The sequence below is a fragment of the Hyperolius riggenbachi genome, chromosome 9 (assembly GCF_040937935.1).
Source record: "Hyperolius riggenbachi isolate aHypRig1 chromosome 9, aHypRig1.pri, whole genome shotgun sequence".
Taxonomy (NCBI): Eukaryota; Metazoa; Chordata; class Amphibia; order Anura; family Hyperoliidae; genus Hyperolius; species Hyperolius riggenbachi.
The window spans coordinates 264,998,127-265,025,762 of record NC_090654.1 but is presented as its reverse complement, the minus strand read 5'-3'; the positions used below and the strand labels follow the sequence as shown (position 1 = coordinate 265,025,762).

The window sequence follows — 27,636 nt, the reverse complement described above, 5'->3', positions numbered from 1 at the left end:
GTACACTTCCGGTCTTCGGGAAGATGGCTGCCGACACGGGCCCTGTCCATCTGTACCACACACAATATGGCGGCGCTGGGTAAAGTAAGTGCTGCGCTGATTGGTCGGGATGTCACTTGTGTGAGTGTCTGTAGACCAATCTGGTCGCATGTGTGTAGCCTCACCAACCACTACTCTGCACAGTTCCTAGATAGTACAAGATTGTATGATGTGTGGAGATGGTGATGAATGTACAATTAGGTTTTATGACGTGTGGAGATAGAAAAACAACTAGCTTGTATGATGTGTGGAGATGGTACAACCAGATTGTATAATGTGTGGATATTGTACAACCAGATTGTATGCAGTGTTGAGATTATACAGTCAGATGGTATTATTTGTGCGGATTGTACAGTCAGATGTAGGATGCGCGGGGATTGTATAGTCAGATTGTGTTATGTGTGGGGGTTGCACAGTCAGATTGTATGATGGATGGAGATTGTACAGGCAGATTATATGATGGATGGAGATTGTACAGTCAGATTGTATGATGGGTGGAGATTGTACAGGCAGATTGTATGACGTGTCGGGATTGTATGATGTGGTGTGGAGATTGTACAGTTAGATTGTACTGCCAAAGGTAGCCATACATCTAGCAATTTTGATTCATTCGAATAAGCAATTAACCTTTTTGGGCTATCAACTTGTGATTGATCGAAAGTCGATCGATAAGTGGCCCACACACTGCAAGCGATATCCAATGCAATTCACCTTCACTAACCAGTCTGACTGATGTGCCTCCGCGCTCTGAATGCAGAAATCTATTTAGGGTTGATTGAATCATATGTGAACAGTAGCTGATTTCTGTGCAATCGACCAATATCTTCCATCCTGATTGATCGATTAGGTTGGTCAATTTGACATGATATTGGCCACTTTTCATAGATTGGGTATAATGGAACACACTTGATTCTCTCTTGATTCGATATAATGATCTTATTGAATGGATCGATCGTATAGTCAAATTGCATTGCAAGACTGGGTTGCTGGAAATTACCGATGAACAAAGTTTCCAAGATCTTTCAGCAATGGGATGTAGACAATAGCAATAGACCACAAGATTACCAACGATATGAACGATAAACGAAGGAGGATGCAGAATGAGTTCTGCACAGATGGGTCAGGCCACGGCGGCAGCCCCAGGACCGCCTAATGCCGATTGGTCCGCCTAACACCGATCCCTGCTTGGATTAGCGGAGCTCAGCTCTGCCTTCAATCTCCCAGCGGCGAACGCCACTAGGAGACTGTTAGACAATAGTACAGCGCTGCGATCTAAGGCAGCGCTGTACTGGGGACAGCCCCATGTGACACAGCTGTCCCCCTGGGACACAGGAGAGCGATAGGCTCTCATGGGCTGAAGTCTATGACAGCCGATCGCCGTGATTGGCTGGCTGGGGGGAGGGAGGTTTTTAAAAAAATAAATAGAATTTATAAAAAATAAAATAAAATAACATAAATATTTATATATATATATATAAAAAATAAACAGTGTGGAAGCGATCAGAAAGCTCTGTTGGTTGGGAGAAAGGGGGGAAACACTTGTGTGCTGAGTTGTATGGCCCTGCAACGAGGCCTTAAAGCTGCAGTGACCAATTTAACAAAAAATGGCCTGGTCACTAGGGGGGTTTCACACTGCGGTCCTCAAGTGGTTAAAGATCTATACACATGGGCGATGTTGAACGAAGTGATGAAATTTAATTTGTTATGACGGTTTTTCAAAATGCATAAGCATTGTCATACATCAGCTGTCAGTAAACATAGTTACCACTTTTTCTTTAACTATTACTGACACACAGACGTGTGTCTCACGCCCGCGGCAGGTGCTGCAGCCGCATGGACGTGAAACTCACGTCTGTGCAGTCGGTGGGGCTGTGTGCGCGTCTGTGTGATCGCGATAGTCTTGGCGACAGGGGAGATTGGTGGCAGAGGACAGAAGTCCCCTGAGCCAATCCATACTTGTGCGGCGAGAATGATCACTGGTTTTGTTCAAAAACAGTGATCATTCTCAAATGGTGCCGTCGTGCTCCCTCCCGCTTGTTTCCGCCGCTGATCATTATATTAATGAATGGGAAGTTCCCATTCATTAATCTCCCCTCTAGGTACACATGCTCGTCGACATCAGTGAGATGCCTGCATCACTTCCGAAGTAACACAGGCACACATTATTTCCTATTTAGTGTACGCAATAGGAACTAATGCACGAGGACATCTTGTGGCCAAATAGTAAAATTACACCTACAGACTTTAGGAACTAAACATTTTTTATATGTATGTCAAGAGGGTATATTATTGTTAAATTATGGGCTTGTAATTAGTGATGGATGTAAAACTGAAAAAATGCACCTTTATTTCCAAATACAATATTGTCACCATACATTGCACCAGGGATATAATTGAAACGTTGCAATAACCGGGACAAATGGGCAAATAAAATGTGTGTCTTTAATCCACAGTAGAACGTTTTATTTTAAAACTATAATTGCCGAAAACTGAGAAATAATGCATTTTTTCTTTTTTTTTCTTATTATTCCCATTAAAATGCATTTAGAATAAAATAATACTTAGCATAATATACCACCCAAAGAAAGCCTAGCTAGTGGTGAAAAAAACAAGGTATAAATCATTTTGTTGTGATAAGTAGTGATCAAGTTATTGGGGAATGAAAGGGAGAAGAGCTGAAGTGTGAAAATTCCTGTTATCCATAAGGTGAAAACAATGTGGGCGGAAATGGTTAAAGAGAACCCGAGGCGGGGTTCTGGGAATGAAATCTATACACAGAGGCTGGGTCTGGCTATAGTGCCCAGCCTCTGTTACTAGTTTAATCCCCCATAAGTCCCCCCTGCGCTCCGCTCTAGCCCATAAACTACAGCCGCGCTGTCGGGCAATGTTTACCTTTCTAATGTCACTCACGCCGCTCCCCCCGCCTCCTGCAGAGCGCCAATCAGCGGGGAGGGAAGGGACGGGGACCGGCGCTCTGCAGGAGGCGGGGGGAGCGGCGTGAGTGACACTAGGGAGATAAAAAACAGATAAACATAGCCCGCTGCGACACGCTGTGTGTCGACAGCGCAGCTATAATTTATGGGGGAGAGCGGAGCGCAGGGGGGATTTAGGGGAGATTCAACTAGCAACAGAGGCTGGGCACTATAGCCAGACCCAGCCTCTGTGTATAGATTTTATTCTAAGATCCCCACCTTGGGTTCTCTTTAAAGAGCTTTAAAAGATAGTTACACAATGTTGGTTGGAACGATCGTTCATCTGTTATTGTGACAGATGAAATCTTGCCTTGGTTATGGACCTTATGAGATACAGTCAGGTTGTATTATCGTGTGGGGATTGTACAGTCGGATTGTATGATGCCTGGGGATTGTACAGACAATACAGATTGTGTGATGTACAATAACAGAGTTGGGAGTCAGTGGCATTATCACAGGGACAGGGATAGAGGTTGTTAAAGAGACACTGAAGCGAAAAAAAATATATGATATAATGAATTGGTTGTGTACTATGAATAATTACTAGAAGATTAGCAGCAAAGAAAATATTCTTATATTTTTATTTTCAGGTATATAGTGTTTTTTCTAACATTGCATCACTCTATAATATGTCCAGATTACACAACACTCAGCATTCAAAATGAGTCTTTCAGAGCAGTCTGTGAAGTAATAAACTCTCCTCTGCTAGAGGAAAAGTAAACAGTTCAATTACATTTGAGATAATAAAAGTCAGATAACAGCCCTCTCCATGACTAAGTTGGTCGGAGAGCTTAATAGCTTTTTTGCATAGAGATAACAACTGGAGTTTCTCAACTCTTCCTGCACTGGAAACAATTAGACTGATGTATCTGATCTTAATGTTTTTTTTCTTAGCTGTACTACACATACAAATCATAATATCATCATTTTTTTTTCGCTTAAGTGTCTCTTTAAGGGGTGAGGCTGATACCAGGGGTCAATGGCAGTGCATGGGGGGGGGGGTAAGGCTGGGACTTGGGGTCAGAAGCACTGCAGTAGGGGGAGTGAGGCAGAACCCAGGGGTCAGTGGCAGTGCAGTGGGGAGGTGAGGCAGACCCCAGGGGTCAGTGGCAGTGCAATAGGGTGGTGAGGCAGAGGCTAGGGCCAGTGGTGAGGGAGAGGCAAGGGGGCAGTGGGATGGGGGGATGACACAGAGGCCAGGGATCAATGGTAGTGCAGTAGGGGTGAGGCACAGGTTGGGGTCAGTGGCAGTGCATTGGGGGGAATCAGAGGCAGTGCTGTTGGGCAGGGATCAGTGGCAGTGCAGTGGGGGTGGAGGGGGTGCTTCAGATGCTGGGGTCAGTAGCAGTGCAGTGGATCAGTGGCAGTGGGGGTCCGCAGTATTGCAGTAGAGTGTGAGGCCAGGGTCAGTGCAGTGGGGGTAGTCAGCGGCAGTGCATGGGGGGGGGGGGAATCGGAGGCAGTGCAGTAGGGTGATCAGTGGCAGTGCAGTGGGGAGGAGATGTAGGGGACTAGAGGACAGGCAGAGATGAGGCTTTTGCTGCACTTTGTCCCCAGCATTCCTCTGTAATCTCCTCCACATGTTGTGAAATGTGTCAGGGGTGGATCTCAGCTGATTGGTCAGCTCTCAGATTCTCCCCCTGCAATGATGGCGACTACAGAGAAGGTGAGCTGTATGTGAATTCCGTTACATGTATGTTCTATCCATGTCCCGCTGCACTTTACTTTTATGTTTATTATGCTACTTGCATTTTACATACATACTGCTGCATGACATAACACTGTGCTGGATGTTCATTGTACATTTACATTACATACATGTCTATATGCTTATTGTGTTACATACATGTACGGCAGTATAATGTAACTGTGCTGTTTATTCATTGTGCTACATAAGTGTGACATACACCTCAAGCTGTATTATAACGTGATGCTGTGCTGTATGCTTATTGCACTACACACATGAGACATACTGTACATGTCAGACTGTATGGCGTGACTCTGTACTGTAAGATTATTGTGCTACATACATGTGACATATTTGTCAGACTGTATGACATGACTCTCTGCTGTATGATTCTTGTGCCACATACATGTCAGGCTGCCTGGTGTGACTGTGCTGTATGCTTATTATTGTACATACATGTGACATCAGAATCAGAAACATTTTAATCGCCAAGCACGACTGGGTCGTGTCGGAATTGCATTTGGCACATACAATTGCTCAGAGGTGAGATAAGAAATAAAACAAGCATACACAGGAGTATAAATGAGTAATTAAACAGGAGTGCAAAAAGGAGATAAGTTTGTACAATTTCAAACACAGTGTTACGCTAGAGCAAGACAGACTAGAAGACTAACAACTGCAACTGCAAGTGATAGGGTGGGCGCTGAAGGTGGGAGGGCCTGAAGGGAGTTCAAGAGGTTGACAGCAGTAAGAAAAATCGAGTTTCTATGCCTCAGAGTTCTGGGGGAGATGGCCCGAAACCAACAGCATGAAGGAACCTGACTAAAAAACAACGGTGTCCAGAGTGAGGGGTTGCTAGCAATCCTCAGTGCTCTGGAGTATAGTCTGGAGTTGTGAAGGAGGTCGAGAGAGGGGAGAGGTCATCCGATGATTCTCTCTGCCGATCTAATGACCCTTTGAAGTTGTATCTGTCTCTGATGGAGGAGCCAGCGAACCAGACTAGGATGGATGAGCAGAGGACGGGCTCAATGGTGGTGATGTAGAAGCTCGTCAGCAGATCCTGGGCCATGCCAAACTTCTTCAGTTGATTGAGAAAGAATAGACTTTGCTGGGCATTCCTCTGGGTCAAGGTGGTGTTTACCTTCCAGCTCAGATCTTTGGAGATGGTTGTGCCCAGAAGGCGGACGCTGGCCACTTTTTCGAACTTAGGTGCCGTCAATGTAGATTGGTGGTGGAGTGGGGGCATGCTTCCTGAAGTCCACTATCAACTCAACGATTTTGGCCATATTGAGGACCAGCCTGACAACATGTCAGGCTGTATGGTGTTGTCAGGCTGTATGGCACGACTCTGTGTTGTTTGCTTATTGTGATACATACATCTAACATACAGTGCATCTGGAAAGTATTCACAGCACATCACTTTTTCCACAATCTGTTATGTTACAGCCTTATGTCAAAATGGATTAAATTCATTTTTCATGAGAATTCTACTGAAAACACCCCATAATGACGACATGGAAAAAAATACACTTGAGGTTTGGGCAAATTCAAAAAATAAAAAACTGAGAAATCACATGTACATAAGTATTCACAGCCTTTGCTCAGTACTTTGTCAATGCACCTTTGGCAGCAATTACAGCCTTATATCTTTTAGATTATGATGCCACAAGCTTGGCACACTTATCCTTGGCTAGTTTCGCCATTTCCTCTTTGCAGCACCTCTCAGGCACATCAGATTGGATGGGAAGCATCAGTGAACAACCATTCAAAAGTCATTGGTAAGCCATATACTTACCTAAGGAGAGTGAAGGCTCTGGGTCTTATAGAGCCTTCCCTCTCCTCTCCCGGTGCCCTCAGTTCAGCGCTGGCTCCCATGTTTAAATCCCCTGCTGTGGGGGACTTTGGCAGTCTTTGGGAGCCAAGGCCTCCCGGAGACAGGAGGCTTCATACTTCAACTACACGAGAGAGGGCGCTTGCGCATGCGCAGTATAGAGTGGCCCGTCTTCGGGAGTACTTGGGCTCCTGAAGACTTTCCGAAGCCTTCTTCGGCAGTGGAGTGAGCAGAGTTTTTGACCAAATTGGTCAAATACTGCTCCCAGGGACAGCGCTGCGCCGAGGGCACAGGGAGAGGAGCGGGAAGGTTCTATAGGACCCACAGCCTTCCCTCTCCTTAGGTAAGTATCTGGATTTTTTTTTCTTTACACACGATTCCCATTCTTCAGATATGTTCAGATTCAAGTCTGGGCCGCTCAAGGACATTCACAGAGTTGTCCTGAAGCCACGCCTTTGATATCTTGGCTGTGTGCTTAGTGTTGTTGTCTTGCTGAAAGATGAACCGTCGCCACAGTCTGAGTTCAAGAGCGCTCTGAATCAGGTTTTCATCCAGGATGTCTATGTACATCGCTACAGTCATCTTTCCCTTGGTCCTGACTAGACTCCTAGTTCCTGCCACTGGAAAACATCACCATAGCATGATGCTGTCACCACCATGCTTCACTGTAGGGATGGTATCGGCCTGGTGATGAGCAGTACCTTGTTTCCTCCAAACATGGGGGGGGGGCAGTCATGTCTAGTTATGATTTGTAATTAGATACGCTTATCATGTGTTGTATTTGTGTTGGTTCTGAAAAATTCAATAAAACTTATCTGTTAAAAAGAGTTCAATCCTCGTTTCATCAGACCAGAGAATTTCTCATGGTCTAAGAGTGGGTCCACACTAGACCCGGTTGCAGGACGGACACTGCAGTCCGGATCAGGGGAAGTACCCACCGTACTGCAAACTGATGAAAGTGCATCAGTTTTGCATCAGTTTCCGTTCAGGTTTTTTCCTGACAGAAAACGTCTCCATCATTAGGAAGGAGTGGGAGGATTTTTTTGGGCCAATCATAAAGCTCAGGCTATCCGTTTTAACATCCGTTTTTTGCCTCTGGAGCTGGAGATGCGTTTTCTCATTACTTTCACTACCCCTGCGTGTATCCGTGGTCCTGATCCGTTGCGTGAAAATGCAGCAGATCCGGACCTTCCATTCAGGTTTTGAAAACGGATCCCCGCAAACGCAGACGGATCCGTTTTTTACTTGGGTGAGGCTGACTGCTATTTTCAACATTAGTATCCGGGACTTCGTTTTTCATCAGGTTTGAAAAACGCAGCCACGGATACGTTTCCGGACCTAGTATGGACTGGCTCTAAGAGTCCATCAGGTGCCTTTTGGCAAACTCCAGGCAGGCTGCCATGTCCCTTTTACTAAGGCGTGGCTTCTGTCTGGCCACACTACCATACAGGCCTGATTGATGGATTGCTGCAGAGATGGTTGTACTTCTGGAAGGTTCTCCACTCTTCACAGAGGACCATCGGGTTCTTGGTCACCTCCCTGACTAAGGCCCTTCTCCCCAATCACTTAGTTTAGATGGCCAGACAGCTCTAGCAGTCCTGGTGGTTTTGAACTTTGTCCTCTTATGGATGATGTAGGCCACTAAGCTCATTGGGACCTTTAAAGCAGCTGACATTTTTCAGTAACCTTTCCCCAGATTTGTGCCTCAAGACAATCCTGTCTCGGAGGGCTGCAGACAATTTCTTTGACTTCATGCTTGGTTTGTGCTCTGACATGAACTGTCAACTGTGGGACTTTACATAGACAGGTGTGTGCCTTTCCAAATCACATCCAATCAACTGCATTTACCACAGGTGGACTCATTGAGCTTCATGGCAAAGGCTGTGAATACGTATGTACACGTGCTTTCTCATTTCTTTTTTATTTTTAATAAAGTTGCCAAAACCTCAAGTCATTTTTTTCACATTATCATTACGGGATGTTGTGTGTAGAATTCTGAGGACAAAAAATAATTTAATCAGTTTTGGAAAAAGGCTGTAGCATAACAATTATTATTATTATTATTTATTGTATTTATAAAGCGCCAACATATTACGCAGCGCTTGACAATAAATATATACAATGATACAAGGATGACATACATAGGGTTATACACATAGAACAAAGTTATGCATACAAATTGTACAAAATACATGATCATGCAATATGGGCTGGTTAGGTAGGCCCAGTAATACAAGTACAGGCTGTCATAGGACAGGAGCACATGATCCTGTAGATTACACTAGGGAATGGAGGACCCTGCCAGAGGCTTACAATCTAAAGGGAGGGGTGGAAACACTAGGGGGGGGGGGGCTGTTAAATATTCCTTAGAGAGTTACTGTGTGGTAGGAGGTGGGTAGGCCATCATAAAGAGGTGGGTTTTGAGGGCTAACAAAATGTGGAAAAAGTGATGCGCTGTGGCATGACTCTGTGCTGTATAAATACACGTGACATATATGTCAGGTTGTATGGCGTGACTCTTGTGTTGTGTGCTACATACATGTGACATTGACTTGACACTGTGTTCATCTTTCTTCAGCCGGTCCTCTTCGGTTATTTCCGCAGTTCCTGCTCATGGCGAGTCCGGATTGGTGAGTCTTCCAGTTTATTATTCTGTTCTACCTCCTGACAAAGCCAGCTGCAGTGCAATGTATGCTTGTTCTAGGGTAGAGCAGGGTAGATTGTGAGGATGCTGTATGCTTGTTCTGGGGTAGGTCAGGACACAGCGTGAGGGTGGTGTATGCTTGTTCTGGAGTAGAGCAGAGTGTGAGGATGCTGTATGCTTGTTCTGGGGTAGGGCAGTACACAGCTTGAGGATGGTGTATGCTGGTTCTGGAGTAGAGCAGGGCAGAGTGTGAGGATATTGTATGCTTATTCTAGGGTAGAGCAGAGTGTGTGGGTGGTGTATGCTTGTTCTGGGGTAGAGCAGAGTGTGAGGGTGGTGTATGCCTGTTCTGGAGTAGAGCACGACAGAGTATGAGGATGCTGTATGCTTGCTTCAGGGTACAGGAGGACAGTGTGGCTGGACTGTGTAGTCGGGCATCATGTGCAGTAAGAAGGACTTTAAAGTTATTTTTAGTTTGAATGTTTCAGGTCCAGGCCTGGTGGTGCCTGTGCTGGGTTCTGATTCTGTTTGTGTCTTCACAGCGCTTGCCCTGAAAGGAATCGAGTATGACAATCACCCCATAAATCTCATCAAGGACGGGGGGCAGCAGGTCAGTCTGGCATCTGCACATTGGGGGGGGTTGGGCGGCGGCAGCAGGTCAGTCTGTCACAGCAGGGATTGTTGCCTGGATGGGCGGAGGGGATGGTAGGTTGTACAGGGCCGGTTTAAGCAACAATGGGGCCCCAGGGCAAAATAAACCTGGGGGGCCCCCCCAACATATACCCCGGAACAAAAATCGGCATTAAGAGACCTTTTTTGCAGCTGGTATAGTCAGGGTGTGAAGCCCCAATCGGTCGGAGCTCCACATTCTGGCTATTCCAGCCTGCATGGGGGACAAGGGGTTAAAAATTTTCAGGAGGGGGGACCCCAGAATTTTTTTTTTAAATTCCCACACTCTAAACATAAAAAAAAAAATTGGAAAAATAGGAAAACATGCCAGGGATCTTCATACAGCCATATTGCGGCTGTATAGCGATCCCTGGCCAAAGCGCTGCGGCTGCGTATAGACCCCCTGGAAACCCCGTCAGGAAATTTATTGCGCTTTCGTTTGATGCATGTAAAATTACACTACCGTTAGGTTTGCTACTAAAAGTGACATTTACCGCATTTAAAAGTATACTTTTTTTCCTTCGAAACTCTAAAATCGATTTTCTCAAAAACTATAAGGTCTTTTTGAAAAATTGTTTTTTCCTCTTATTCCTAATGATCTCCTTAACATACCCTGCAAATTTAGGGTTTCTAGCATTTAAGGTGGATTTGCTATTAACCATTAAAGTCGGCAGGATTTTAAATGTGTATTTTTTTCCTTTGAAACTTTAAAATCGATTTTCTCAAAAACTATAAGGCCGATTTTGAAAAATTTTTTTTCCTCTCGTAGCCACTGGGGGCCCCTACAAGCTCTGGGGCCCTGGGGCAGCTGCCTCCTTTGCCTTAATGGTAGCGCCGGCCCTGAGGTTGTAGTGTCACAGCAGGGCTGTTGCCTGGATGGGCGGAGAGGATGGAGGGTTGTAGTGTCACAGCAGGGGGTGTTGCCTGGAAGGGCGGAGGGGGATGGTAGGCTGTAGTGTCACAGCAGGGATTGTTGCCTGGATGGGCGGAGGGGATGGTAGGCTGTAGTGTCACAGCAGGGGGTGTTGCCTGGATGGGCAGAGGGGATGGTAGGTTGTAGTGTCACAGCAGGGGGTGTTGCCTGGATGGGCGGAGGGGATGGTAGGTTGTAGTGTCACAGCAGGGGGTGTTGCCTGGATGGGCAGAGGGGATGGTGGGTTGTAGTGTCACAGCAGGGGGTGTTGCCTGGATGGGCAGAGGGGACGGGGGGCTGTAGTGTCACAGCAGGGGGTGTTGCCTGGATGGGCAGAGGGGATGGTAGGTTGTAGTGTCACAGCAGGGGGTGTTGCCTGGATGGGCAGAGGGGATGGTAGGCTGTAGTGTCACAGCAGGGGGTGTTGCCTGGATGGGCAGAGGGGATGGTAGGCTTTAGTGTCACAGCAGGGGGTGTTGCCTGGATGGGCAGAGGGGATGGTAGGCTGTAGTGTCACAGCAGGGGGTGTTGCCTGGATGGGCAGAGGGGATGGTAGGTTGTAGTGTCACAGCAGGGGGTGTTGCCTGGGTGGGCGGAGGGGATGGTAGGTTGTAGTGTCACAGCAGGGGGTGTTGCCTGGATGGGCGGAGGGGATGGTGGGTTGTAGTGTCACAGCAGGGGGTGTTGCCTGGATGGGCAGAGGGGATGGTGGGATGTAGTGTCACAGCAGGGGGTGTTGCCTGGATGGGCAGAGGGGACGGGGGGCTGTAGTGTCACAGCAGGGGGTGTTGCCTGGATGGGCGGAAGGGATGGTGGGTTGTAGTGACACAGCAGGGGGTGTTGCCTGGATGGGCAGAGGGGACGGTGGGTTGTAGTGTCACAGCAGGGGGTGTTGCCTGGATGGGCAGAGGGGACGGTGGGTTGTAGTGTCACAGCAGGGGGTGTTGCCTGGATGGGCAGAGGGGACGTTGGGTTGTAGTGCCACATCAGGGCGGAGTAGAAGGAGGGTTGTAGTTTCACAGCTGGGGGGTATCGGGCTTCGGTAACAGCAGTGTGTCCTCTCTGCCACCAGATGACGGATGAATACAAGCGAGTGAACCCCATGCAGCAGGTGCCAGCGCTGAGGATCGATGGTGTCACCTTCAGCCAATCAGTGAGTATGACATTCTTTGTCAACAACCACCTGAGACTCACCACGGACTAACTGCCAAGTCCCCAGACCTGCAAATTGTATGTAGCTTGAAATTGGATCAGTCCAAATCAGCAGGAAGTACATTTGATTGTTCCAATTTTAAAGGATACCAAAACTGAAATGTGACATAATGAGATAGACATGTGTATGTACAGTGCCTAGCACACAAATAACTATGCTGTGTTCATTTTTTTATTTCTCTGCCTGAAAGAGTTAAATATCAAGTATGTAAGTGGCTGACTCAGTCCTGACTCAGACAGGAAGTGACTATAGTGTGACCCTCACTGATAAGAAATTCCCCTTTTTCTCTCTTTCCTGCTCTCAGAAGCCATTTTCTGCTAGGAAAGTGTTTTATAGTTGGAATTTCTTATCAGTGAGGGTCACACTGTAGTCACTTCCTGTCTGAGTCAGGACTGAGTCAGCCCCTTGCATACCTTATATTTAACTCTTTCAGGCAGATAAATAAAAAAAGGAAGACAGCATAGTTATTTGTGTGCTAGGCACTGTACATACACATGTCTATCTCATCATGTCACATGTCAGTTCGGGTATCCTTTAATTTGCATGCAAGGAGGAATGATTAACATCTCATTGACTATCTCCAGTAGAGGTGCTGATTGACAAGGATAAGCCTGCCTGGAGATGTGTGACTGTTTAGAGGGGGAGGAGACACACCCCAAATCTGAGATCTGGGAGGAGTCAGGACACGTTAATAAAGATAAATCTTCAATCTGCCCCCAGCTGGCAATCATTGAATACCTGGAGGAAACACGACCCCATCCCCCGCTTCTCCCACGAGACCCCATCAAGAGAGCGCAATGCCGGATGATCAGTGAACACGTAGCGTCCGGGATCCAGCCTATCCAGGTCAGTTCTGTAAGTGGCTGCCCTGTGTCCCTCCCACATTCATTCTACTGCATCCCCCCCCCCCCCCCCCATTAGCTGTCTTGTGTTTAATCCGGGATGTGGGCGGAGAGTCTCTGGAAGTGGGCAGTCCTCACGTACATATTTGCTGCAGTATAGCAGGAAGTGTTTCAGTTTTGCGGCTATTTGTTTCTGTTCCAGGCGTTGGGCATTTTCTGGGATGTCTTTGTCGAGGTCCCTGGAGTAGTGGAGCCAGATGTGGCCATTTTGCATATGGAGAAGGCTTTTCTTGGGCTTTGTGCCGATATGGTTCCAGGTCTCCTAAAATGAGTCATCCTGGATTGAGTGGTTCTGTTTTTTTTTTTTTCCGTCTTAGGGTACCTTTGTTTGGACGGTCATTGGCTTCCCTTAGATCCTGGTTGTTGGGGTCTCTATGTTTTTGGTTAGAGGCTGCCCCTATGGAATCATATAGAGTCACTGGCTTTCCTCTGTTTTCTACATATTCATTTACTAACTATCCCCCTCATTTACTAACTGTCCCCCTCATTTATTCATGGCTGTCCTGTGTCTCCCATTTACTCGACCATTGCCCTGTGTTCCCCATCTATTCACAGGTTATCCTTTGCCCCCCCCCCCCCCCTTGTTTCCCCTTCATTTATTCATTGGCTGGCTTGTTCCTTCCCCCCCCCCCCCCCCCCCCCTCATTCATTCACTGTCTGTCTGTCTTCTGTCCCCACAGAACTTATATGTCCTACAGAAAGTGGGGGAAGGGAAGATGGAGTGGGCTCAGCACTTCATCAAACGTGGCTTCCAAGGTGAGACAATATAGAATGCCACCACTATCAGGTCAAAGGGCATACCAGTGGGGTGCTGTATAACAGTGGGGGTGACCTATTAAAGTGCTGAATAACTGTGGGTGCAGTGACTTATTGGTGTGCTGTATATCACAGTGTGTGCAGTGACACATTGTGGTACTGTATAACACTGGGGGTACAGTGACATATTGGGGTGCTGTATAACACTACAGGAGCGCAGTTACATATTGGGATACAGTATCTGAATAACACTGGGGGGCACATGGTGACATTGGGATGCTGTATAATACTACAGGTGCACAGTTATATATTGGGGTACTGTAATTGTATAACACTGGGGGCACATGGTGACATATTGGGGTGCTGTATAACACTACAGGAGCGCAGTTACATATTGAGGTACTGTAAAACAGCGGGTGCTGTATATCACAGTGTGTGCAGTGACATATTGGGGTTGTGTATAACACTGGGGGTGCAGTGACTTATTGGGGTGCTGTATCTGAATAACACTGGGGGCACATGGTGACATATTGGGGTGCTGTATAACACTACAGGAGCGCAGTTACATATTGGGGTACTGTATAACACTGGGTGTGCAGTGACATATTGGGGTGCTGTATAACACTACAGGTGCGCAGTTACATATTGGGGTACTGTATAACACTGGGTGTGCAGTGACATATTGGGGTGCTGTATAACACTGGGTGTGCAGTGACATATTGGGGTACTGTATAACACTACAGGAGCGCAGTTACATATTGGGGTACTGTATAACATTGGGTGTGCAGTGACATATTGGGGTGCTGTATAACACTACAGGAGCACAGTTACATATTGGGGTACTGTATAACACTGGGTGTGCAGTGACATATTGGGGTACTGTATAACACTACAGGAGCGCAGTTACATATTGGGGTACTGTATAACACTGGGTGTGCAGTGACATATTGGGGTGCTGTATAACACTACAGGAGCACAGTTACATATTGGGGTACTGTATAACACTGGGTGTGCAGTGACATATTGGGGTACTGTATAACACTACAGGAGCGCAGTTACATATTGGGGTACTGTATAACACTGGGTGTGCAGTGACATATTGGGGTGCTGTATAACACTGGGTGTGCAGTGACATATTGGGGTACTGTATAACACTACAGGAGCGCAGTTACATATTGGGGTACTGTATAACATTGGGTGTGCAGTGACATATTGGGGTGCTGTATAACACTACAGGAGCGCAGTTACATATTGGGGTACTGTATAACACTGGGTGTGCAGTGACATATTGGGGTACTGTATAACACTACAGGAGCGCAGTTACATATTGGGGTACTGTATAACACTGGGTGTGCAGTGACATATTGGGGTACTGTATAACACTACAGGAGCGCAGTTACATATTGGGGTACTGTATAACACTGGGTGTGCAGTGACATATTGGGGTACTGTATAACACTACAGGAGCGCAGTTACATATTGGGGTACTGTATAACACTGGGTGTGCAGTGACATATTGGGGTACTGTATAACACTACAGGAGCGCAGTTACATATTGGGGTACTGTATAACACTGGGTGTGCAGTGACATATTGGGGTGCTGTATAACACTACAGGTGCGCAGTTATATATTGGGGTACTGTGTAACACTGGGGGTGCAGTGACATATTGGGGTACTGTATAACACTACAGGAGCGCAGTTACATATTGGGGTACTGTATAACACTGGGTGTGCAGTGACATATTGGGGTGCTGTATAACACTACAGGAGTGCAGTTACATATTGGGGTACTGTATAACACTGGGTGTGCAGTGACATATTGGGGTGCTGTATAACACTACAGGTGCGCAGTTATATATTGGGGTACTGTAACTGTATAACACTCAGGGCACATGGTGACATATTGGGGTACTGTATCTGTATAACATTGGGGTCACATGGTAAAATATTGGGGTGCTGTAGAATACTGGGGTGCATAGTGAGATATTGATGTGCTGTGTTACACTGGGGGTGTAACAGATTGTCTGTGTTGGCAGCACTGGAGCAGCTGTTGCAGGAGACGTCTGGACGGTACTGCCTGGGAGATGAGGTAGGAGGCTGAGCAGACACTGTATGTATGAGCACCATTGTGTTTTCTTGTCCCTCCCCCACCAGGGGGTACCACTCACCCCCACCATAGAACAGAACCAGCTGACTGTAGCTGAGCACGATGTCCATACTGCATCACCAGTAATGATCTAGTAACTATAGCATCTGAGGATTTACAATAATCTTTCTGCCAGCTCTTATTAGTAGAACATAATGATATCTTTACTTAGATGAGTTGTAGCTAATTGCAAGCCAGACGAAGCACCAGCTGATGGGTGTCCCTGTTCAGGGAGGGCAGTGTGTGTGAGCACTGTAATAACAGTGCAGGAGATTCGGCACAGCCAGCTCCACCATAAACCATAATAGGAATTACAGCTATAGCGGTGCTCAGTGAGTAACTTCAGCACTGCCAGAAGATGGAGCTGAAGGTACTTTTAAAACACTGTAATTCGGCTGCCAGCGATAGCTGGAAGTCGAATTACATAATTCCCCACCATCCATATGGAAGTGGAGGGGTAATAGTAATTAACGCCGCCAGGACTTGTGCAGCAGGATAAGCCATACCGGCTTTATCCTGCACCCAAGTCTTCCGGCAGCGATTTCATATGTATGCAGTGTGTGATCTGGGCAGGAGTGGCAGCAGATCCAGTAGCCTGGGACCCTCAGCCGTTTGGCCATGGTGGGAGCTGTGGCTCACAGTCTCGAGCTGACCGCTTGTTATCCGCATGTCCTCGGCACTGAATGTAGCCACCTACAAGTCAAGATTACGTCAACATTTCCGAAAGATTTCATCACTGATTGAACTGGCTACTTGGCAATAAACTTGCATAAACGTATGGATACTTAACTGATGGAGCAACAGAAGGCCAGAAACCCACTAGGAGCGATTTTCTGAGCGATTTGAAAACTTTTGCTAATGTAATGCTACGGGTGTGATCCCACTTCAGCGATGTGATTTTATGAAAATCACCCATAGCATTGCAAGAGCTTTTTCAAATCACTAGCGATTAGAAATCGCTCCTAATGGGTTTATGGCCTAAATAGAGATTGGAACAAATACTATTACCTGTTGAAGGCCCATATCCATGGGAGGAAATAATTGCGCAAAACAAGTGACAAAGTTCCAATCCTTAAAATAACAACAGAATTCTAAAGTTAAAGACAGGCTGTTAATTCACAGAGATGAATGCAAGTGTAAAGCGTGTGAGGAGTTATCACCTGACCTGAGCTATCATTAAGTGGAGTGTTACAACAGACTGCAATGTAAAGTGAAGCATTCTGAGCCGTCTGCTCTATATTTTACTAGTTTATGCAGAAGGGAACTCTGTATAGAGAGAAATATACACAGCAGGGACACAGAAAGGGAGGGAGCGACACCAAGCATAATATATATATATATATTATATACATACATACTGTATATATATACACTGACACACAAACAAATTCACACAGCCACAGCCTCTCTCTCCTTCTCTGGCTGTCAGACACAGGCTAGCAGTAATTGTCCTGGCAGTAGGAGGGGTGGAGCTACATCCTGCGTGTGCTCCTCCTCTCCCTAAAAAAAGAAAGAAAGAAAAAAAAGCAAGTTTAAAGGAATTCTATCAAACCATGAGTTCTAAAATGACAATGTACAAATAATGTCTAAGTAGCTATGTAAACAGTATCCTACTTTTCATGTCAACCTCTTGACGACCAGCTAACGCCGATCGGCGTAAACTGGTTGTCTGCGGGTTTCCATGTCAGTTCACGGAGGGTGTCTCCGTGAACTGCCTGCAAGCCTCCTTCGCGGCTCGCAGGCGAAATGTAAATACGCGGGGAAGAAATCCCCGCTGTTTACATCGTACGTCGCTGCAGCAGCGCCGTAAAGGAGATCGGCGATCCCCGGCCTCTGATAAGCCGGGAATCGCCGCCGTCTGATAGGCTGAAGCCTATCAGAGGCGGTACAGGACGTATCGCCGTCCTGTACCGCCCACAGAGCCAGGGAGAGGGAGGGAAGGAGAGGGAGGGGGGAATAGCGCTGCGGAGGGGGGCTTTGAGGAGCCCCCCCGCAAGGCACAGCAGAGCGGCGGCGATCAGACCCCCCCAGCAGGACAAAAGGGGGGGCGGGGGGTTTCTGAGTCTGACCGCCCTGCCTGCAATACGATCTGTGCTGGGGGCTGAAGAGCCCACCCAGCACAGATCAATGGGAAATCACTTGGTCGGCAAGTGGTTAAATATCAGAGGCAAAAGCTTTAATTCATTGTGTGTAGATTTCAGTTGAATTTGAAATGTCCCATTTGCAGAGGTATGAATCTTTAAGAATCTCTGCAACCTGACATGCTAAGAACAGTGTAAGGGTTTATTCACACTACAAGAGCTTTTTAAACGCTAGAGATTTTAAAAAACTCTTGCTAATGCAATGCTATGGGGGACTTACACAAAATCACACCGCTCCAGTGTGAACACACACATAGGATAACATTAGCAAGAGCTTTTAAAATCACAAATCGCTTAGAAAAGCTCTTGTAATGTGAACAAGCCCTAATATTGAAGCAGATTACCTGACAGGCTTTTGTTTTCATATATCCGGTTTCAAACACAAAACAGATGTTTATGTTGCACATAAGATACATTTCCTCTGCTCTTTGTGAGAGAAAGCTCTGCCTGAGCTCTCTGCACACAGAGTTAATGATGCACTGTGAAGGGAAACACCCCTCCCCTCATGGCTGAGTCTGCCATCAGAAAAGTGTGAAAGGGATTAGATAACAGTAAACAGAGAGATGGATTTAGATGTATATGTTACGGCCAGAACCCAAAGTGTGGCCACTTCGCATTCTGGACGGCCAATGTGTGAAGTGGCCGTAGCGCAGCGGCCAATGTAAGAAATGGAATGATTACACTAAGTTACAATGTATTTTACGGCCGTCTCGCTACGGCCAAATGTATTAGAAGTTGGTTAATTTAATGAAATATAGCCGGCGGCAATGTAATAGATGAAGCCGCCGGCTTTCGCACTGCCTCCTCTCCTCCATCCCCCCGCCTCTCTCCTCTCCCTGCCTCCTATACAATATACGGAGCAGCCGGGGACATGCGTGTCCCGGAGAGACGGTCGTCGCGGCAGGGGAAGCAGAGCGGGGAGGCTGCAGACATTGCTTCTGCCAGCACCCGCTCTGCAGGATTCCCCTTCCGCAACGACCGTCTCTCCGGGACACGCGTGTCCCCGCAGGCTGCTCCGTATATTGTATAGGAGGCAGGGAGAGGAGAGAGGCGGGGGGATGGAGGAGAGGAGGCAGTGCGAAAGCCGGCGGCTTCATCTATTACGTTGCCGCCGGCTATATTTCATTAAATTAACCAACTTCTAATACATTTGGCCGCAGCGAGACGGCCGTAAAATACATTGTAACTTAGTGTAATCATTCCATTTCTTACATTGGCCGCTGCGCTCACTTCGCACATTGGCCGGCCAGAACGCGAAGTGGCCACACTTCGGGTTCTGGCCGTAACATATACACCAATACTTAGCAGCACTTCACAAACATTTCTTAACTCAATTGAAAACAACATGTCAATCGATAGTGTCCCTTTAACTTACCTGGGGCTTCTGCTGGCCCCCTGCAGCCGTCATGTGCCCCCACCGTGCCAAACTGATCCTCTGGTCCCACGCTGCGGCTCAGTTGTTCTCCTGTGCGGTCCTAACCGTGCACATCCTTGATCACACTCCTGTTGGCGAGAGCATCCTGCGCAGGCGCAGTAAGAAAATCTCTACTGCGCAGGATGCTCCCGGCGTCTGGAGCACAAAAGGAGGAGGCACAGGTGCAGTGGCCATCGAAGGGCACAGTTGCCTGAAAACAAAACTGAGCTGTGGCGGGGACTGTAGGACCAGTTTAGCACGGCGCAGGCACAGGACAGCTGCAAGGAGCCGGTGGAACCCCGGGGAAGTTAAACTTTTTTTTTAAATTAATTTTTAAGAACGCTTTAGGGGTGGTTCACACAGATGCACCGGGATCAACCGCCGTCCCATTCAAGTGAGTGGGAGCGTTTAGGGCTGGCTTTTATGAAAGCCTGGTGGTAGATCCTGGTGTTGCATCTAGTCTGTAAAGCAGGGGTCAGGAACCTTTTTGACTGAGAGCCATAAACGCCACATTTTAAAATGTATTTCGGTGAGAGCCACACTAAGTTTCAAACTGGGACAGTGCGCATGCACAGCAGAGGGCTCATGTCCCTGTTGCCATGGTGATGTATACATAGTTGATCCTCCGGGCAGCGGAAGTATCTTCAGCTTCTCTTGGGTTTTCAACAACATTAGCAATTTTGAGCCAGACAGGAGAAATACCCACTAACAACTTGTACAATTAGCTAGCTGACTTGGGGGTTGATTCACTTTGTAGGATGCGATCCCCAGATGACAGACAGCCTATTGGGCCAATCAAAGTGCAGGGATCTCATCCTACAAAGTCACTGAACCTGACAGAGTCCTGGGTGGGACAATTGGAGCGGCTGTTAGTTTTGGGGGGAGTGCAAGTTAGTTAGTAGTGCATGCTACAGCAGTAGTGTGCCTACTTTGAAAATGTTGCTTGCGCTGCCACACTAAGCTGTGCTGCTTGAGCAGTGTAGCTTAGTGAATCAACCCCTACTGATTTGTCTGTGAGCCAGATGTAGCCATCAAAAGAGCCACATCTGGCTCCCGAGCCATAGGTTCCCTACCCCTGCTCTAATGCAACATGTTGCTTTCAGAGGCAGTAAACGCCAGGAAAGCAGTGCAGGGACCCGAACCGCTAGCTTTGAAGGCTTCGCAAAAGCTAGCATAATTACGTCGGCATAAACGCAGACAATATAACGCAAGTCTGTGTGAACCAGCCCTTAGGTTCCCTTTAAAGTGTAACTGTCAGGCATAAAAGCAAAAACCAATTCTTTATTTTTATCTGATAAACAGGTAATACGGATGCTAATCAGGCAATCCAAAAGTTAAAATCTCTATTACTTTTCTTGTTTATAAATGATCATTCCCCAGTTTACCTGACTCTTATTTGGTACGTTGCGGCACAAAGGAAGTTGCAGGGCATGCTGGGTTGTCTTTTTTTGCTTCTTTATTTCCGCTCAGACTTCACTAATGTACAGAAGCAAAACAGGACAACCCAGCATGCCATGTATCTTCCTTTGTGCGGCAACGTACCGAATAAGTCAGGTAAACTGGGGAATGATCATTTAAAAACAAGAAAAGTAATACAGATTTTAACATTTGGATTGCCTGATTAGCATCCTTATTACTGGTTTACCAGATAAAAATAAAGAATTGATTTTTGATTTTATGCTTGACAGTTACTGACTGGAGTGATAAGACAACCCTCTCACTATGAAAAAGGATCACAACACTTTAATAAGGCAAGCTTCTTTAGTGAATTAACACTTAAAGGGAACCTTTAGGGCCCGTTTCCACTATCGCGAATTCGCATGCGTTTGCCGCATGCGAATTCGCATAGTCAATACAAGTGGATGGGACGGTTTCCACTTGTCAGGATTTCTTTGCATTTTTCTGTGCAGAAAAAAATCTGCACAGCAGAGCCATCAGAATTCGCATACCGCTATACAAATCACATACAATGAATTTAATAGGGAATTTCGCATGTGGCATTGGTATGCAAATTTTCATGCGCATTCGCATGCGATTTTGCATGGAATCAATGGAAAAGCACACTGGCACTGCCATGGTTAAATTCGCATAAATTGCCATCCATGCGAATTCGCATGAAAATTCACATACCGCAGCGATTCCCACCGCACAAGTGGAAACGGGCCCTAACAGAGGGATATGGATGTTTCCTTTTAAACAATACCAGTTGCTTGTCAGTCCTGCTGACCTCTTTGGCAGCAATAGTGGCTGAATCACACCTGAAACAAGCATGCAGCTAATCCAGTCTGACTTCAGTCAGAGCACCTGATCTGCATGCTTGTTGAGGGGCTGTGGCTAAAAGAATTAGAGAAACAAGATCAGCAGGAGAGTCAGACAACTGGTATTATTTTAAAAGGAAAAATCCATATCCTTCTCAGTTTAGTTTCCCTTTAACCTCCCTGGCGTTCTATTAAGATCGCCAGGGCGGCTGCGGGAGGGTTTTTTTTAAATAAAAAAAAAAAAACCTGTTTCATGCAGCCAACTGAAAGTTGGCTGCATGAAAGCCCACTAGAGGGCGCTCCGGAAGCGTCATTCTGATCGCCTCCGGCTACCAGAACAAACAAGGAAGGCCGCAATGAGCAGCCTTCCTTGTTTTGCTTACCTCGTCGCCATAGCGACGAGCGGAGTGACATGGACATCAGCCGACGTCCTGACGTCAGCCGCCTCCGATCCAGCCCTTAGCGCTGGCCGGAACTTTTGTTCTGGCTGTGCAGGGCTCGGGCGGCTGGGGGGGACCCTCTTTAGCCGCGGCGGCGATCAGGCAGCACACGCGGCTGGCAAAGTGCCGGCTGCGTGTGCTGCTTTTTATTTCACAAAAATCGGCCCAGCAGGGCCTGAGCGGCGACCTCCGGCGGTGATGGATATATATAGTCGTCCATACCGCTAAGGAGGTTAAAGCTACGTCTACACGTAGCGATCCGGCTTATCGAGCCACTGATGCGGCTCGATTGATAAGATCTGACAGGTCGGATCTCGCCACCGCCGATTCCCTGCTCGTTCCCCACAAGGGGATAATGGCAGGGAATCGAGCGGAAGATAAGCGGCGCCGGCGGGGACGAGGGCGGATCGAATCCGACACGAGCGGGGACGCAGAAAAGGCGATCCGGCGGCTAATAGAGCCGCCAGATCGCTACCTGTAGATTAGGCATTAAATCCCGATCGATGTGTAGTGATACGTTTTCACTTGCCTTCTTATCACTAGCATGATCTTAGGGAATTGAGGCAAATGTGTCTGTATAGTCTATGGCACCTCACCATTTTTTAACGATCCGCATTGGCCATCAGTCTTTTAAAAATGCAACATGTTATTCGCATTATGTCGGCAGATTATCTTGAAGGATGAATCATGGAAAGATCGTTTATCAGTCATTGCACACGCATCATCTTTCAATGGGTACTTAGCTTGAGGGAAATAACAGTAATCAGAACCAACCTCCATTTTGACAGCCCTCCATACATGAGGAATATATCGGACACTATTGTCTTCTGCATCATGTGACCAACCCTGTCCTTTCCCTGCAGGTGACAATGGCTGATCTGTGTTTGGTACCCCAAGTAGCCAACGCTGAAAGGTAAGCTTTATCTACATAAATCTCTCTTCTTATGCACTCCCTCATACGACACACATTACATCTCTCAGCTGAATCCCTTTCTCTCCAACACCATACATCCTCTGTAGATCCCTCTGCCCACCCATGCTCTGTAGATCCTTCCACCATCTGTAGATCCCTCTGCCCACCCATGCTCTGTAGATCCTTCCACCATCTGTAGATCCTTCCACCATCTGTAGATCCCTCTGCCCACCCATGCTCTGTAGATCCTTCCACCATCTGTAGATCCTTCCACCATCTGTAGATCCCTCTGCCCACCCATCCTCTGTAGATCTGTAAACCACCATACACCCTCTGCCCACCTATCCTCTGTAGATCCTTTTTTTAACCATCTGTAGATCCCTCTGCCCACCCATGCTTTGTAGATCCTTCCATCTGGAGATCCCTCTGCCCACCCATGCTCTGTAGATCCTTCCACCATCTGTAGTTACCTCTGCCCACCCATCCTCTGTAGATCCTTCTGCCCACCCATCCTCGGTAGATCTGTAAGCCACCATACACCCTCTGCCCACCTATCCTCTGTAGATCATTTCACCATCTGTAGATCCCTCTGCCCACCCATCCTCTGTAAATCCTTCTGCCCACCCATCCTCTGTAGAGCCATACACCCTCTGTAGATCTATATCTGTCATGCATCCTCTATAGATTCCCTCTTCCATCTATCCTCTAGAGATCCCTCCACAATACACTCTCACATCCTCCTCCCCTGTACTATGTTTGTAGATCCCTCTACAGGACAGCAGAGTCCCCTCCTACAGCACACAATATGCTCTGCTGTTCATCGATGTACCATTGCCACCCCCTATAGGACAGCACACATAACACTGTGCACCTCTTTGAAACTAATACACCATACTGTGTTGTAATGCGCTCTCTGCAGGTATAAGGTGGACATGTCTCCATACCCTACCATCTCCAGGATTAACCAATCTCTGCTCCAGCTGAAGGCCTTTCATGACACCCACCCATCCCGGCAACCCGACACCCCACCGGAGCTCAGAGCTGATCCCTGAGAGGAGAGCGAGCAGAATAGCACCCTCTGGTGGACCATTACCTGTCAAGCCTTACAGCCAAGACTTTGTGTTCCTACACCGTATATGGATCACTGGAAATTATCACCAGCACCAGTAAATAAGTTTGTGAAAATTGTGTCCTGTCCCTTTTATATTAGGAGATGCACACAGTAACATCACACCATTCCTTGCTATTACATTGTAAGATCATCTCGTACCCCAGCCAATAAGCACACTGGATTCAGGCACTCAGATCCAGCTGAAACTTGGGGGTGTCGCTATAGAAGTTGCCACAGCCATCAGCTCCGCCAATGATGAGGACTCGGCACAGGCTCCGCCCTCCACGCTTCTCCTTGTCAGAGTCTGTCAGGTGAGCAGAGGTTAAGTTCAGCAGGGAGTGGCCAGCACGGGGGAGAGGATTGGTCACTCCAAACTTGACAATGCTCCAAGAAATGGTGTCTGTAAGGAAAGCAGGAAGATTACCTCACAGGTCTCATAAACACCCCTTGGCCAAGGCGTCAGCAAGAGATTCAGACAGGATCATTATGTCCAAGCACAGGCCAAGGCCATTGTTTCCTTCTTACCCAGTGTTCCTTCGCCTCCCTCCATAGCAACAGAATGTGCTGCTAGCCACTAGGTGTTTGTACAGAACTCCCCCCCCCCCCCCCAAACTGTTACCAGGGTGATGGGAGACTGGAATCCTGTGGGTGACATACACACACTCTGGAACGCATAATATGCGAAATAAAATCTTGAGATGCTAGTATACTACTCCCTCTGTATAAATCACTTGTGAGGCCACATTTGTAGTGTGGGATACAGTTTTGTCAGATGTGTAACTAGAAATAGCTGGGCCCCTTTGCAAAACTTTGGCTGCCTTTCCACCTCACAGTGGAATGCAGCGTGACCAAGCGTCCGTGTGGACGCGAAACAGCTGTCGCTAGGCCCACCATTGTCCCTCACTCCCACCTCCAGCACTAGCAACCTGCTGAACACCATTTAAGGTATACAACTTTTCATGTTATATCCAAGTACCACAATATATGCTGTGAATATTGGCAATAAATGCACGAAGGCTATGACGGAGGGTGCACGCCTCTGTTTTTTGTACAAAATTGCTTGCAACTTTCTTCTGACCCTGTAACAAGCGGAGCACACGTCAGGCAGCAGTGGAGGAGAGTGCAGGTTGCAGTGTGTATATATGATTGTGCCACCATAAGTCTGTTTCTCGCCACAAACTTCACATTTAAAGGTTAAGTGCCACACTCTTTACCTCTGCTCTTACAAACTTTGGCTGCCTTCCCACCTCACTTTCTGCACAGTAAACTGAGAACCAATGTCGATTGGCTAGTGCACACTTGAATGTTTTCCCATGCAGATAAAAAACAGCAGGCAAGCACTGCACGCATTTTCACTATTACAATAGCTTCTGCGATAAAACGTGCATGTTTTCACACATACAGGCACACATGGTGTACAGAAAGTGGACAGACGAGTGTGCTTAGAGCCTCAGCTTATTGCATTCACTCTGTCCTCCTTTGTTGAAACAGAACTGGCTCTGCAGACTCCACCAGCATCACTACAGTACAAAGCACTTGGGGAGGGGGTGGAGAAGTTGGGGGCTGGGTGCTGTACACAAGAGCCTGCTGCATACTGAATAGGGACTGTCTACTAATCTTTATCTAAAAAAGAAAACTTTGTACGATTCCTCATCAGTGGCTGAGCATATGCAGTCATTAGAACAATTGTGCAGAGAGCAGAAAGTATTTTCTCTTTGTGCCCTTAGTTGTCAGTTTCTCAGGACAGGGGGGAAAGCAAATCTTCCCCCCTCGCGGGGCCCCCTGCGGCTGGATCCCTTGCAGGATCTATTGTTACGCCCCTGAGTTTTGGGCACCACACTATAGAAAGGACATTGAGCTTCTAGAAGGAGTACAAAAACAGGATGGAAGATCTCACTTACCAAGAAAGTTTGGACAAACTGGGCCTATTTAGCTTGGGAAAAAAAAGGAGACTGAGAGGTGACCTGATTAACACGTATAAATACATCGGAGGGCAATACAAAAGCTTGGCAGATTAGCTTTTTGTCCCTAGGGTTGTACGGACAAGGGGACCTGATCTGCGTACGGAGGAAAAAAGGTTTTTGCCATCTATTTAAAAAGGGGGCCTTCACAGGAAGAATGGTTATAATCTGGAATAACTTACCTCAGGAAGTAGTTATGGTAAATTCTAGGTCTGCATTTAAAGAGCGTTTGGGTGCTTTCCTTGCATCTAAGGGCATCCACGGCTACAATTACAAGGTAATTCCTGGGAGAGTTTATCCAGGGATTCATCTAACGGCCATCTGGAGTAGGGAAGGAATTTTTCCATTTAAAGGCCAATTGGCGCAGGTCTTGTAAGGTTTTCACCTTCCCCTGGATCAAGTGGGATATGTGCGGGTTCAGGATGTTTTTTTCTTCCCACCCTTTCTTGTTTAACTTGAGGGATGGGTGTATTTTTACCAAACTTACTATGTTACTTTAGTATTAGGTAAGAGTGAGGAAGACAGAGATCAGGTGCCTGTTCCTCACTGCACCTCTACAGGGGGAACCCAATATTGCAAACAATCCGCTGGGCAGTATTGATCCATGTACCAACTCTACCACTCAATCTTTAACTGAGAAACAATTCAACTACCCCCCCCCCCCCCCCCCCGACTACACACTCCCCCATATTACCCCCTAAATGTCTGATCACACATTCCATCAGTAACAACCCAAAATATATCAAAAAGCAACACCAGAGATGTAATAGGCCTCAGGCAGCTTCCACAGAATTGGCTGGAATAGTTGGAGAATACTGATACATGTATGGCCATCCAAGTCTAAAAACAGATTTAGTAGGAAAAAGAGCTTACCTAGATTAAATAAAAAGGCGTCTCTCAGAGCCCCGGTTGCTGTGGAGCCCCCGTGGATCAGAAGCTTGTGGTCTGACACCTGCATGGCGGCGTGGAAACTGTGGAGAAGAGTTCAGGGATGGGACACAACTGAGAGCAACAATACGACAAGGAATCAGGTGGTATGGGATGGAAGATGTGACATGAAATCAGGAGGTGGAAGATGTGACATGGAAGTAAGGGATGAAATACACGGAACCAGGAGGTGAGGGATGGAAGATGTGACATGGAACCAGGAGGTGAGGGATGGAATACACAGAACCAGGAAGTGAGGGATGGAAGATGTGACATGGAAGCAGGAGGTGAGGGATGGAATACACAGAACCAGGAGGTGAGGGATAGAATACACAGAACCAGGAGGTGAGGGATAGAATACACAGAACCAGGAGGTGAGGGATGGAAGATGTGACATGGAACCAGGAGGTGAGGGATGGAAGATGTGACATGGAAGCAGGAGGTGAGGGATGGAATACAGAGAACCGGGAGGTGAGGGATGGAAGATGTGACATGGAACCAGGAGGTGAGGGATGGAATACACAGAACCAGGAGGTGAGGGATGGAAGATGTGACATGGAAGCAGGAGGTGAGGGATGGAATACAGAGATCCAGGAGGTGAGGGATGGAAGATGTGGCATGGAATCAGGAGGTGAGGGATGGAATACACAGAACCAGGAGGTGAGGGATGGAAGATGTGGCATGGAATCAGGAGGTGG

General features: G+C 47.1%; 2 protein-coding genes across 10 annotated transcripts in view; one reads left to right on the top strand and one right to left on the bottom strand.

Moving 5' to 3' along the window:
* The first annotated feature begins 6 nt into the window (after positions 1-6).
* On the top strand, positions 7-24,124 carry GSTZ1 (glutathione S-transferase zeta 1). Of its 3 annotated transcripts, none has more exons than XM_068254485.1 (9): positions 7-84; positions 9,108-9,159; positions 9,716-9,783; positions 11,828-11,908; positions 12,689-12,823; positions 13,551-13,626; positions 15,664-15,716; positions 22,890-22,939; positions 23,859-24,124. In XM_068254485.1, the coding sequence occupies exons 1-9, from the start codon at positions 67-69 to the stop codon at positions 23,989-23,991; spliced, it is 666 nt and encodes a 221-aa protein (XP_068110586.1). In that variant the 5' UTR covers positions 7-66; the 3' UTR covers positions 23,992-24,124. The 3 variants fall into 3 exon arrangements, with proteins under 3 accessions (XP_068110586.1, XP_068110587.1, XP_068110588.1); XM_068254486.1 differs by having other exon boundaries at positions 12-84; positions 12,689-12,814; XM_068254487.1 differs by lacking the exon at positions 7-84 and adding an exon at positions 4,621-4,677.
* LOC137533218 (rab9 effector protein with kelch motifs-like) overlaps positions 16,980-27,636 on the bottom strand; it is a 25,024-nt gene continuing 14,367 nt past the window's right edge. For 2 of the 7 annotated variants that reach the window (XM_068254480.1, XM_068254482.1), the window contains 3 exons: positions 26,885-26,982; positions 24,210-24,450; positions 16,980-17,273 (listed from right to left, as the gene is read on the bottom strand). In XM_068254480.1, coding sequence (XP_068110581.1) covers positions 24,233-24,450; positions 26,885-26,982 — 316 coding nt within the window. In that variant the 3' untranslated portion in view covers positions 16,980-17,273; positions 24,210-24,232. Of the gene's footprint in view, positions 17,274-24,209; positions 24,451-26,884; positions 27,014-27,636 lie in introns of those variants that run through there. The other 5 variants (XM_068254481.1, XR_011024155.1, XR_011024156.1 and 2 more) reach the window with 5 other exon arrangements.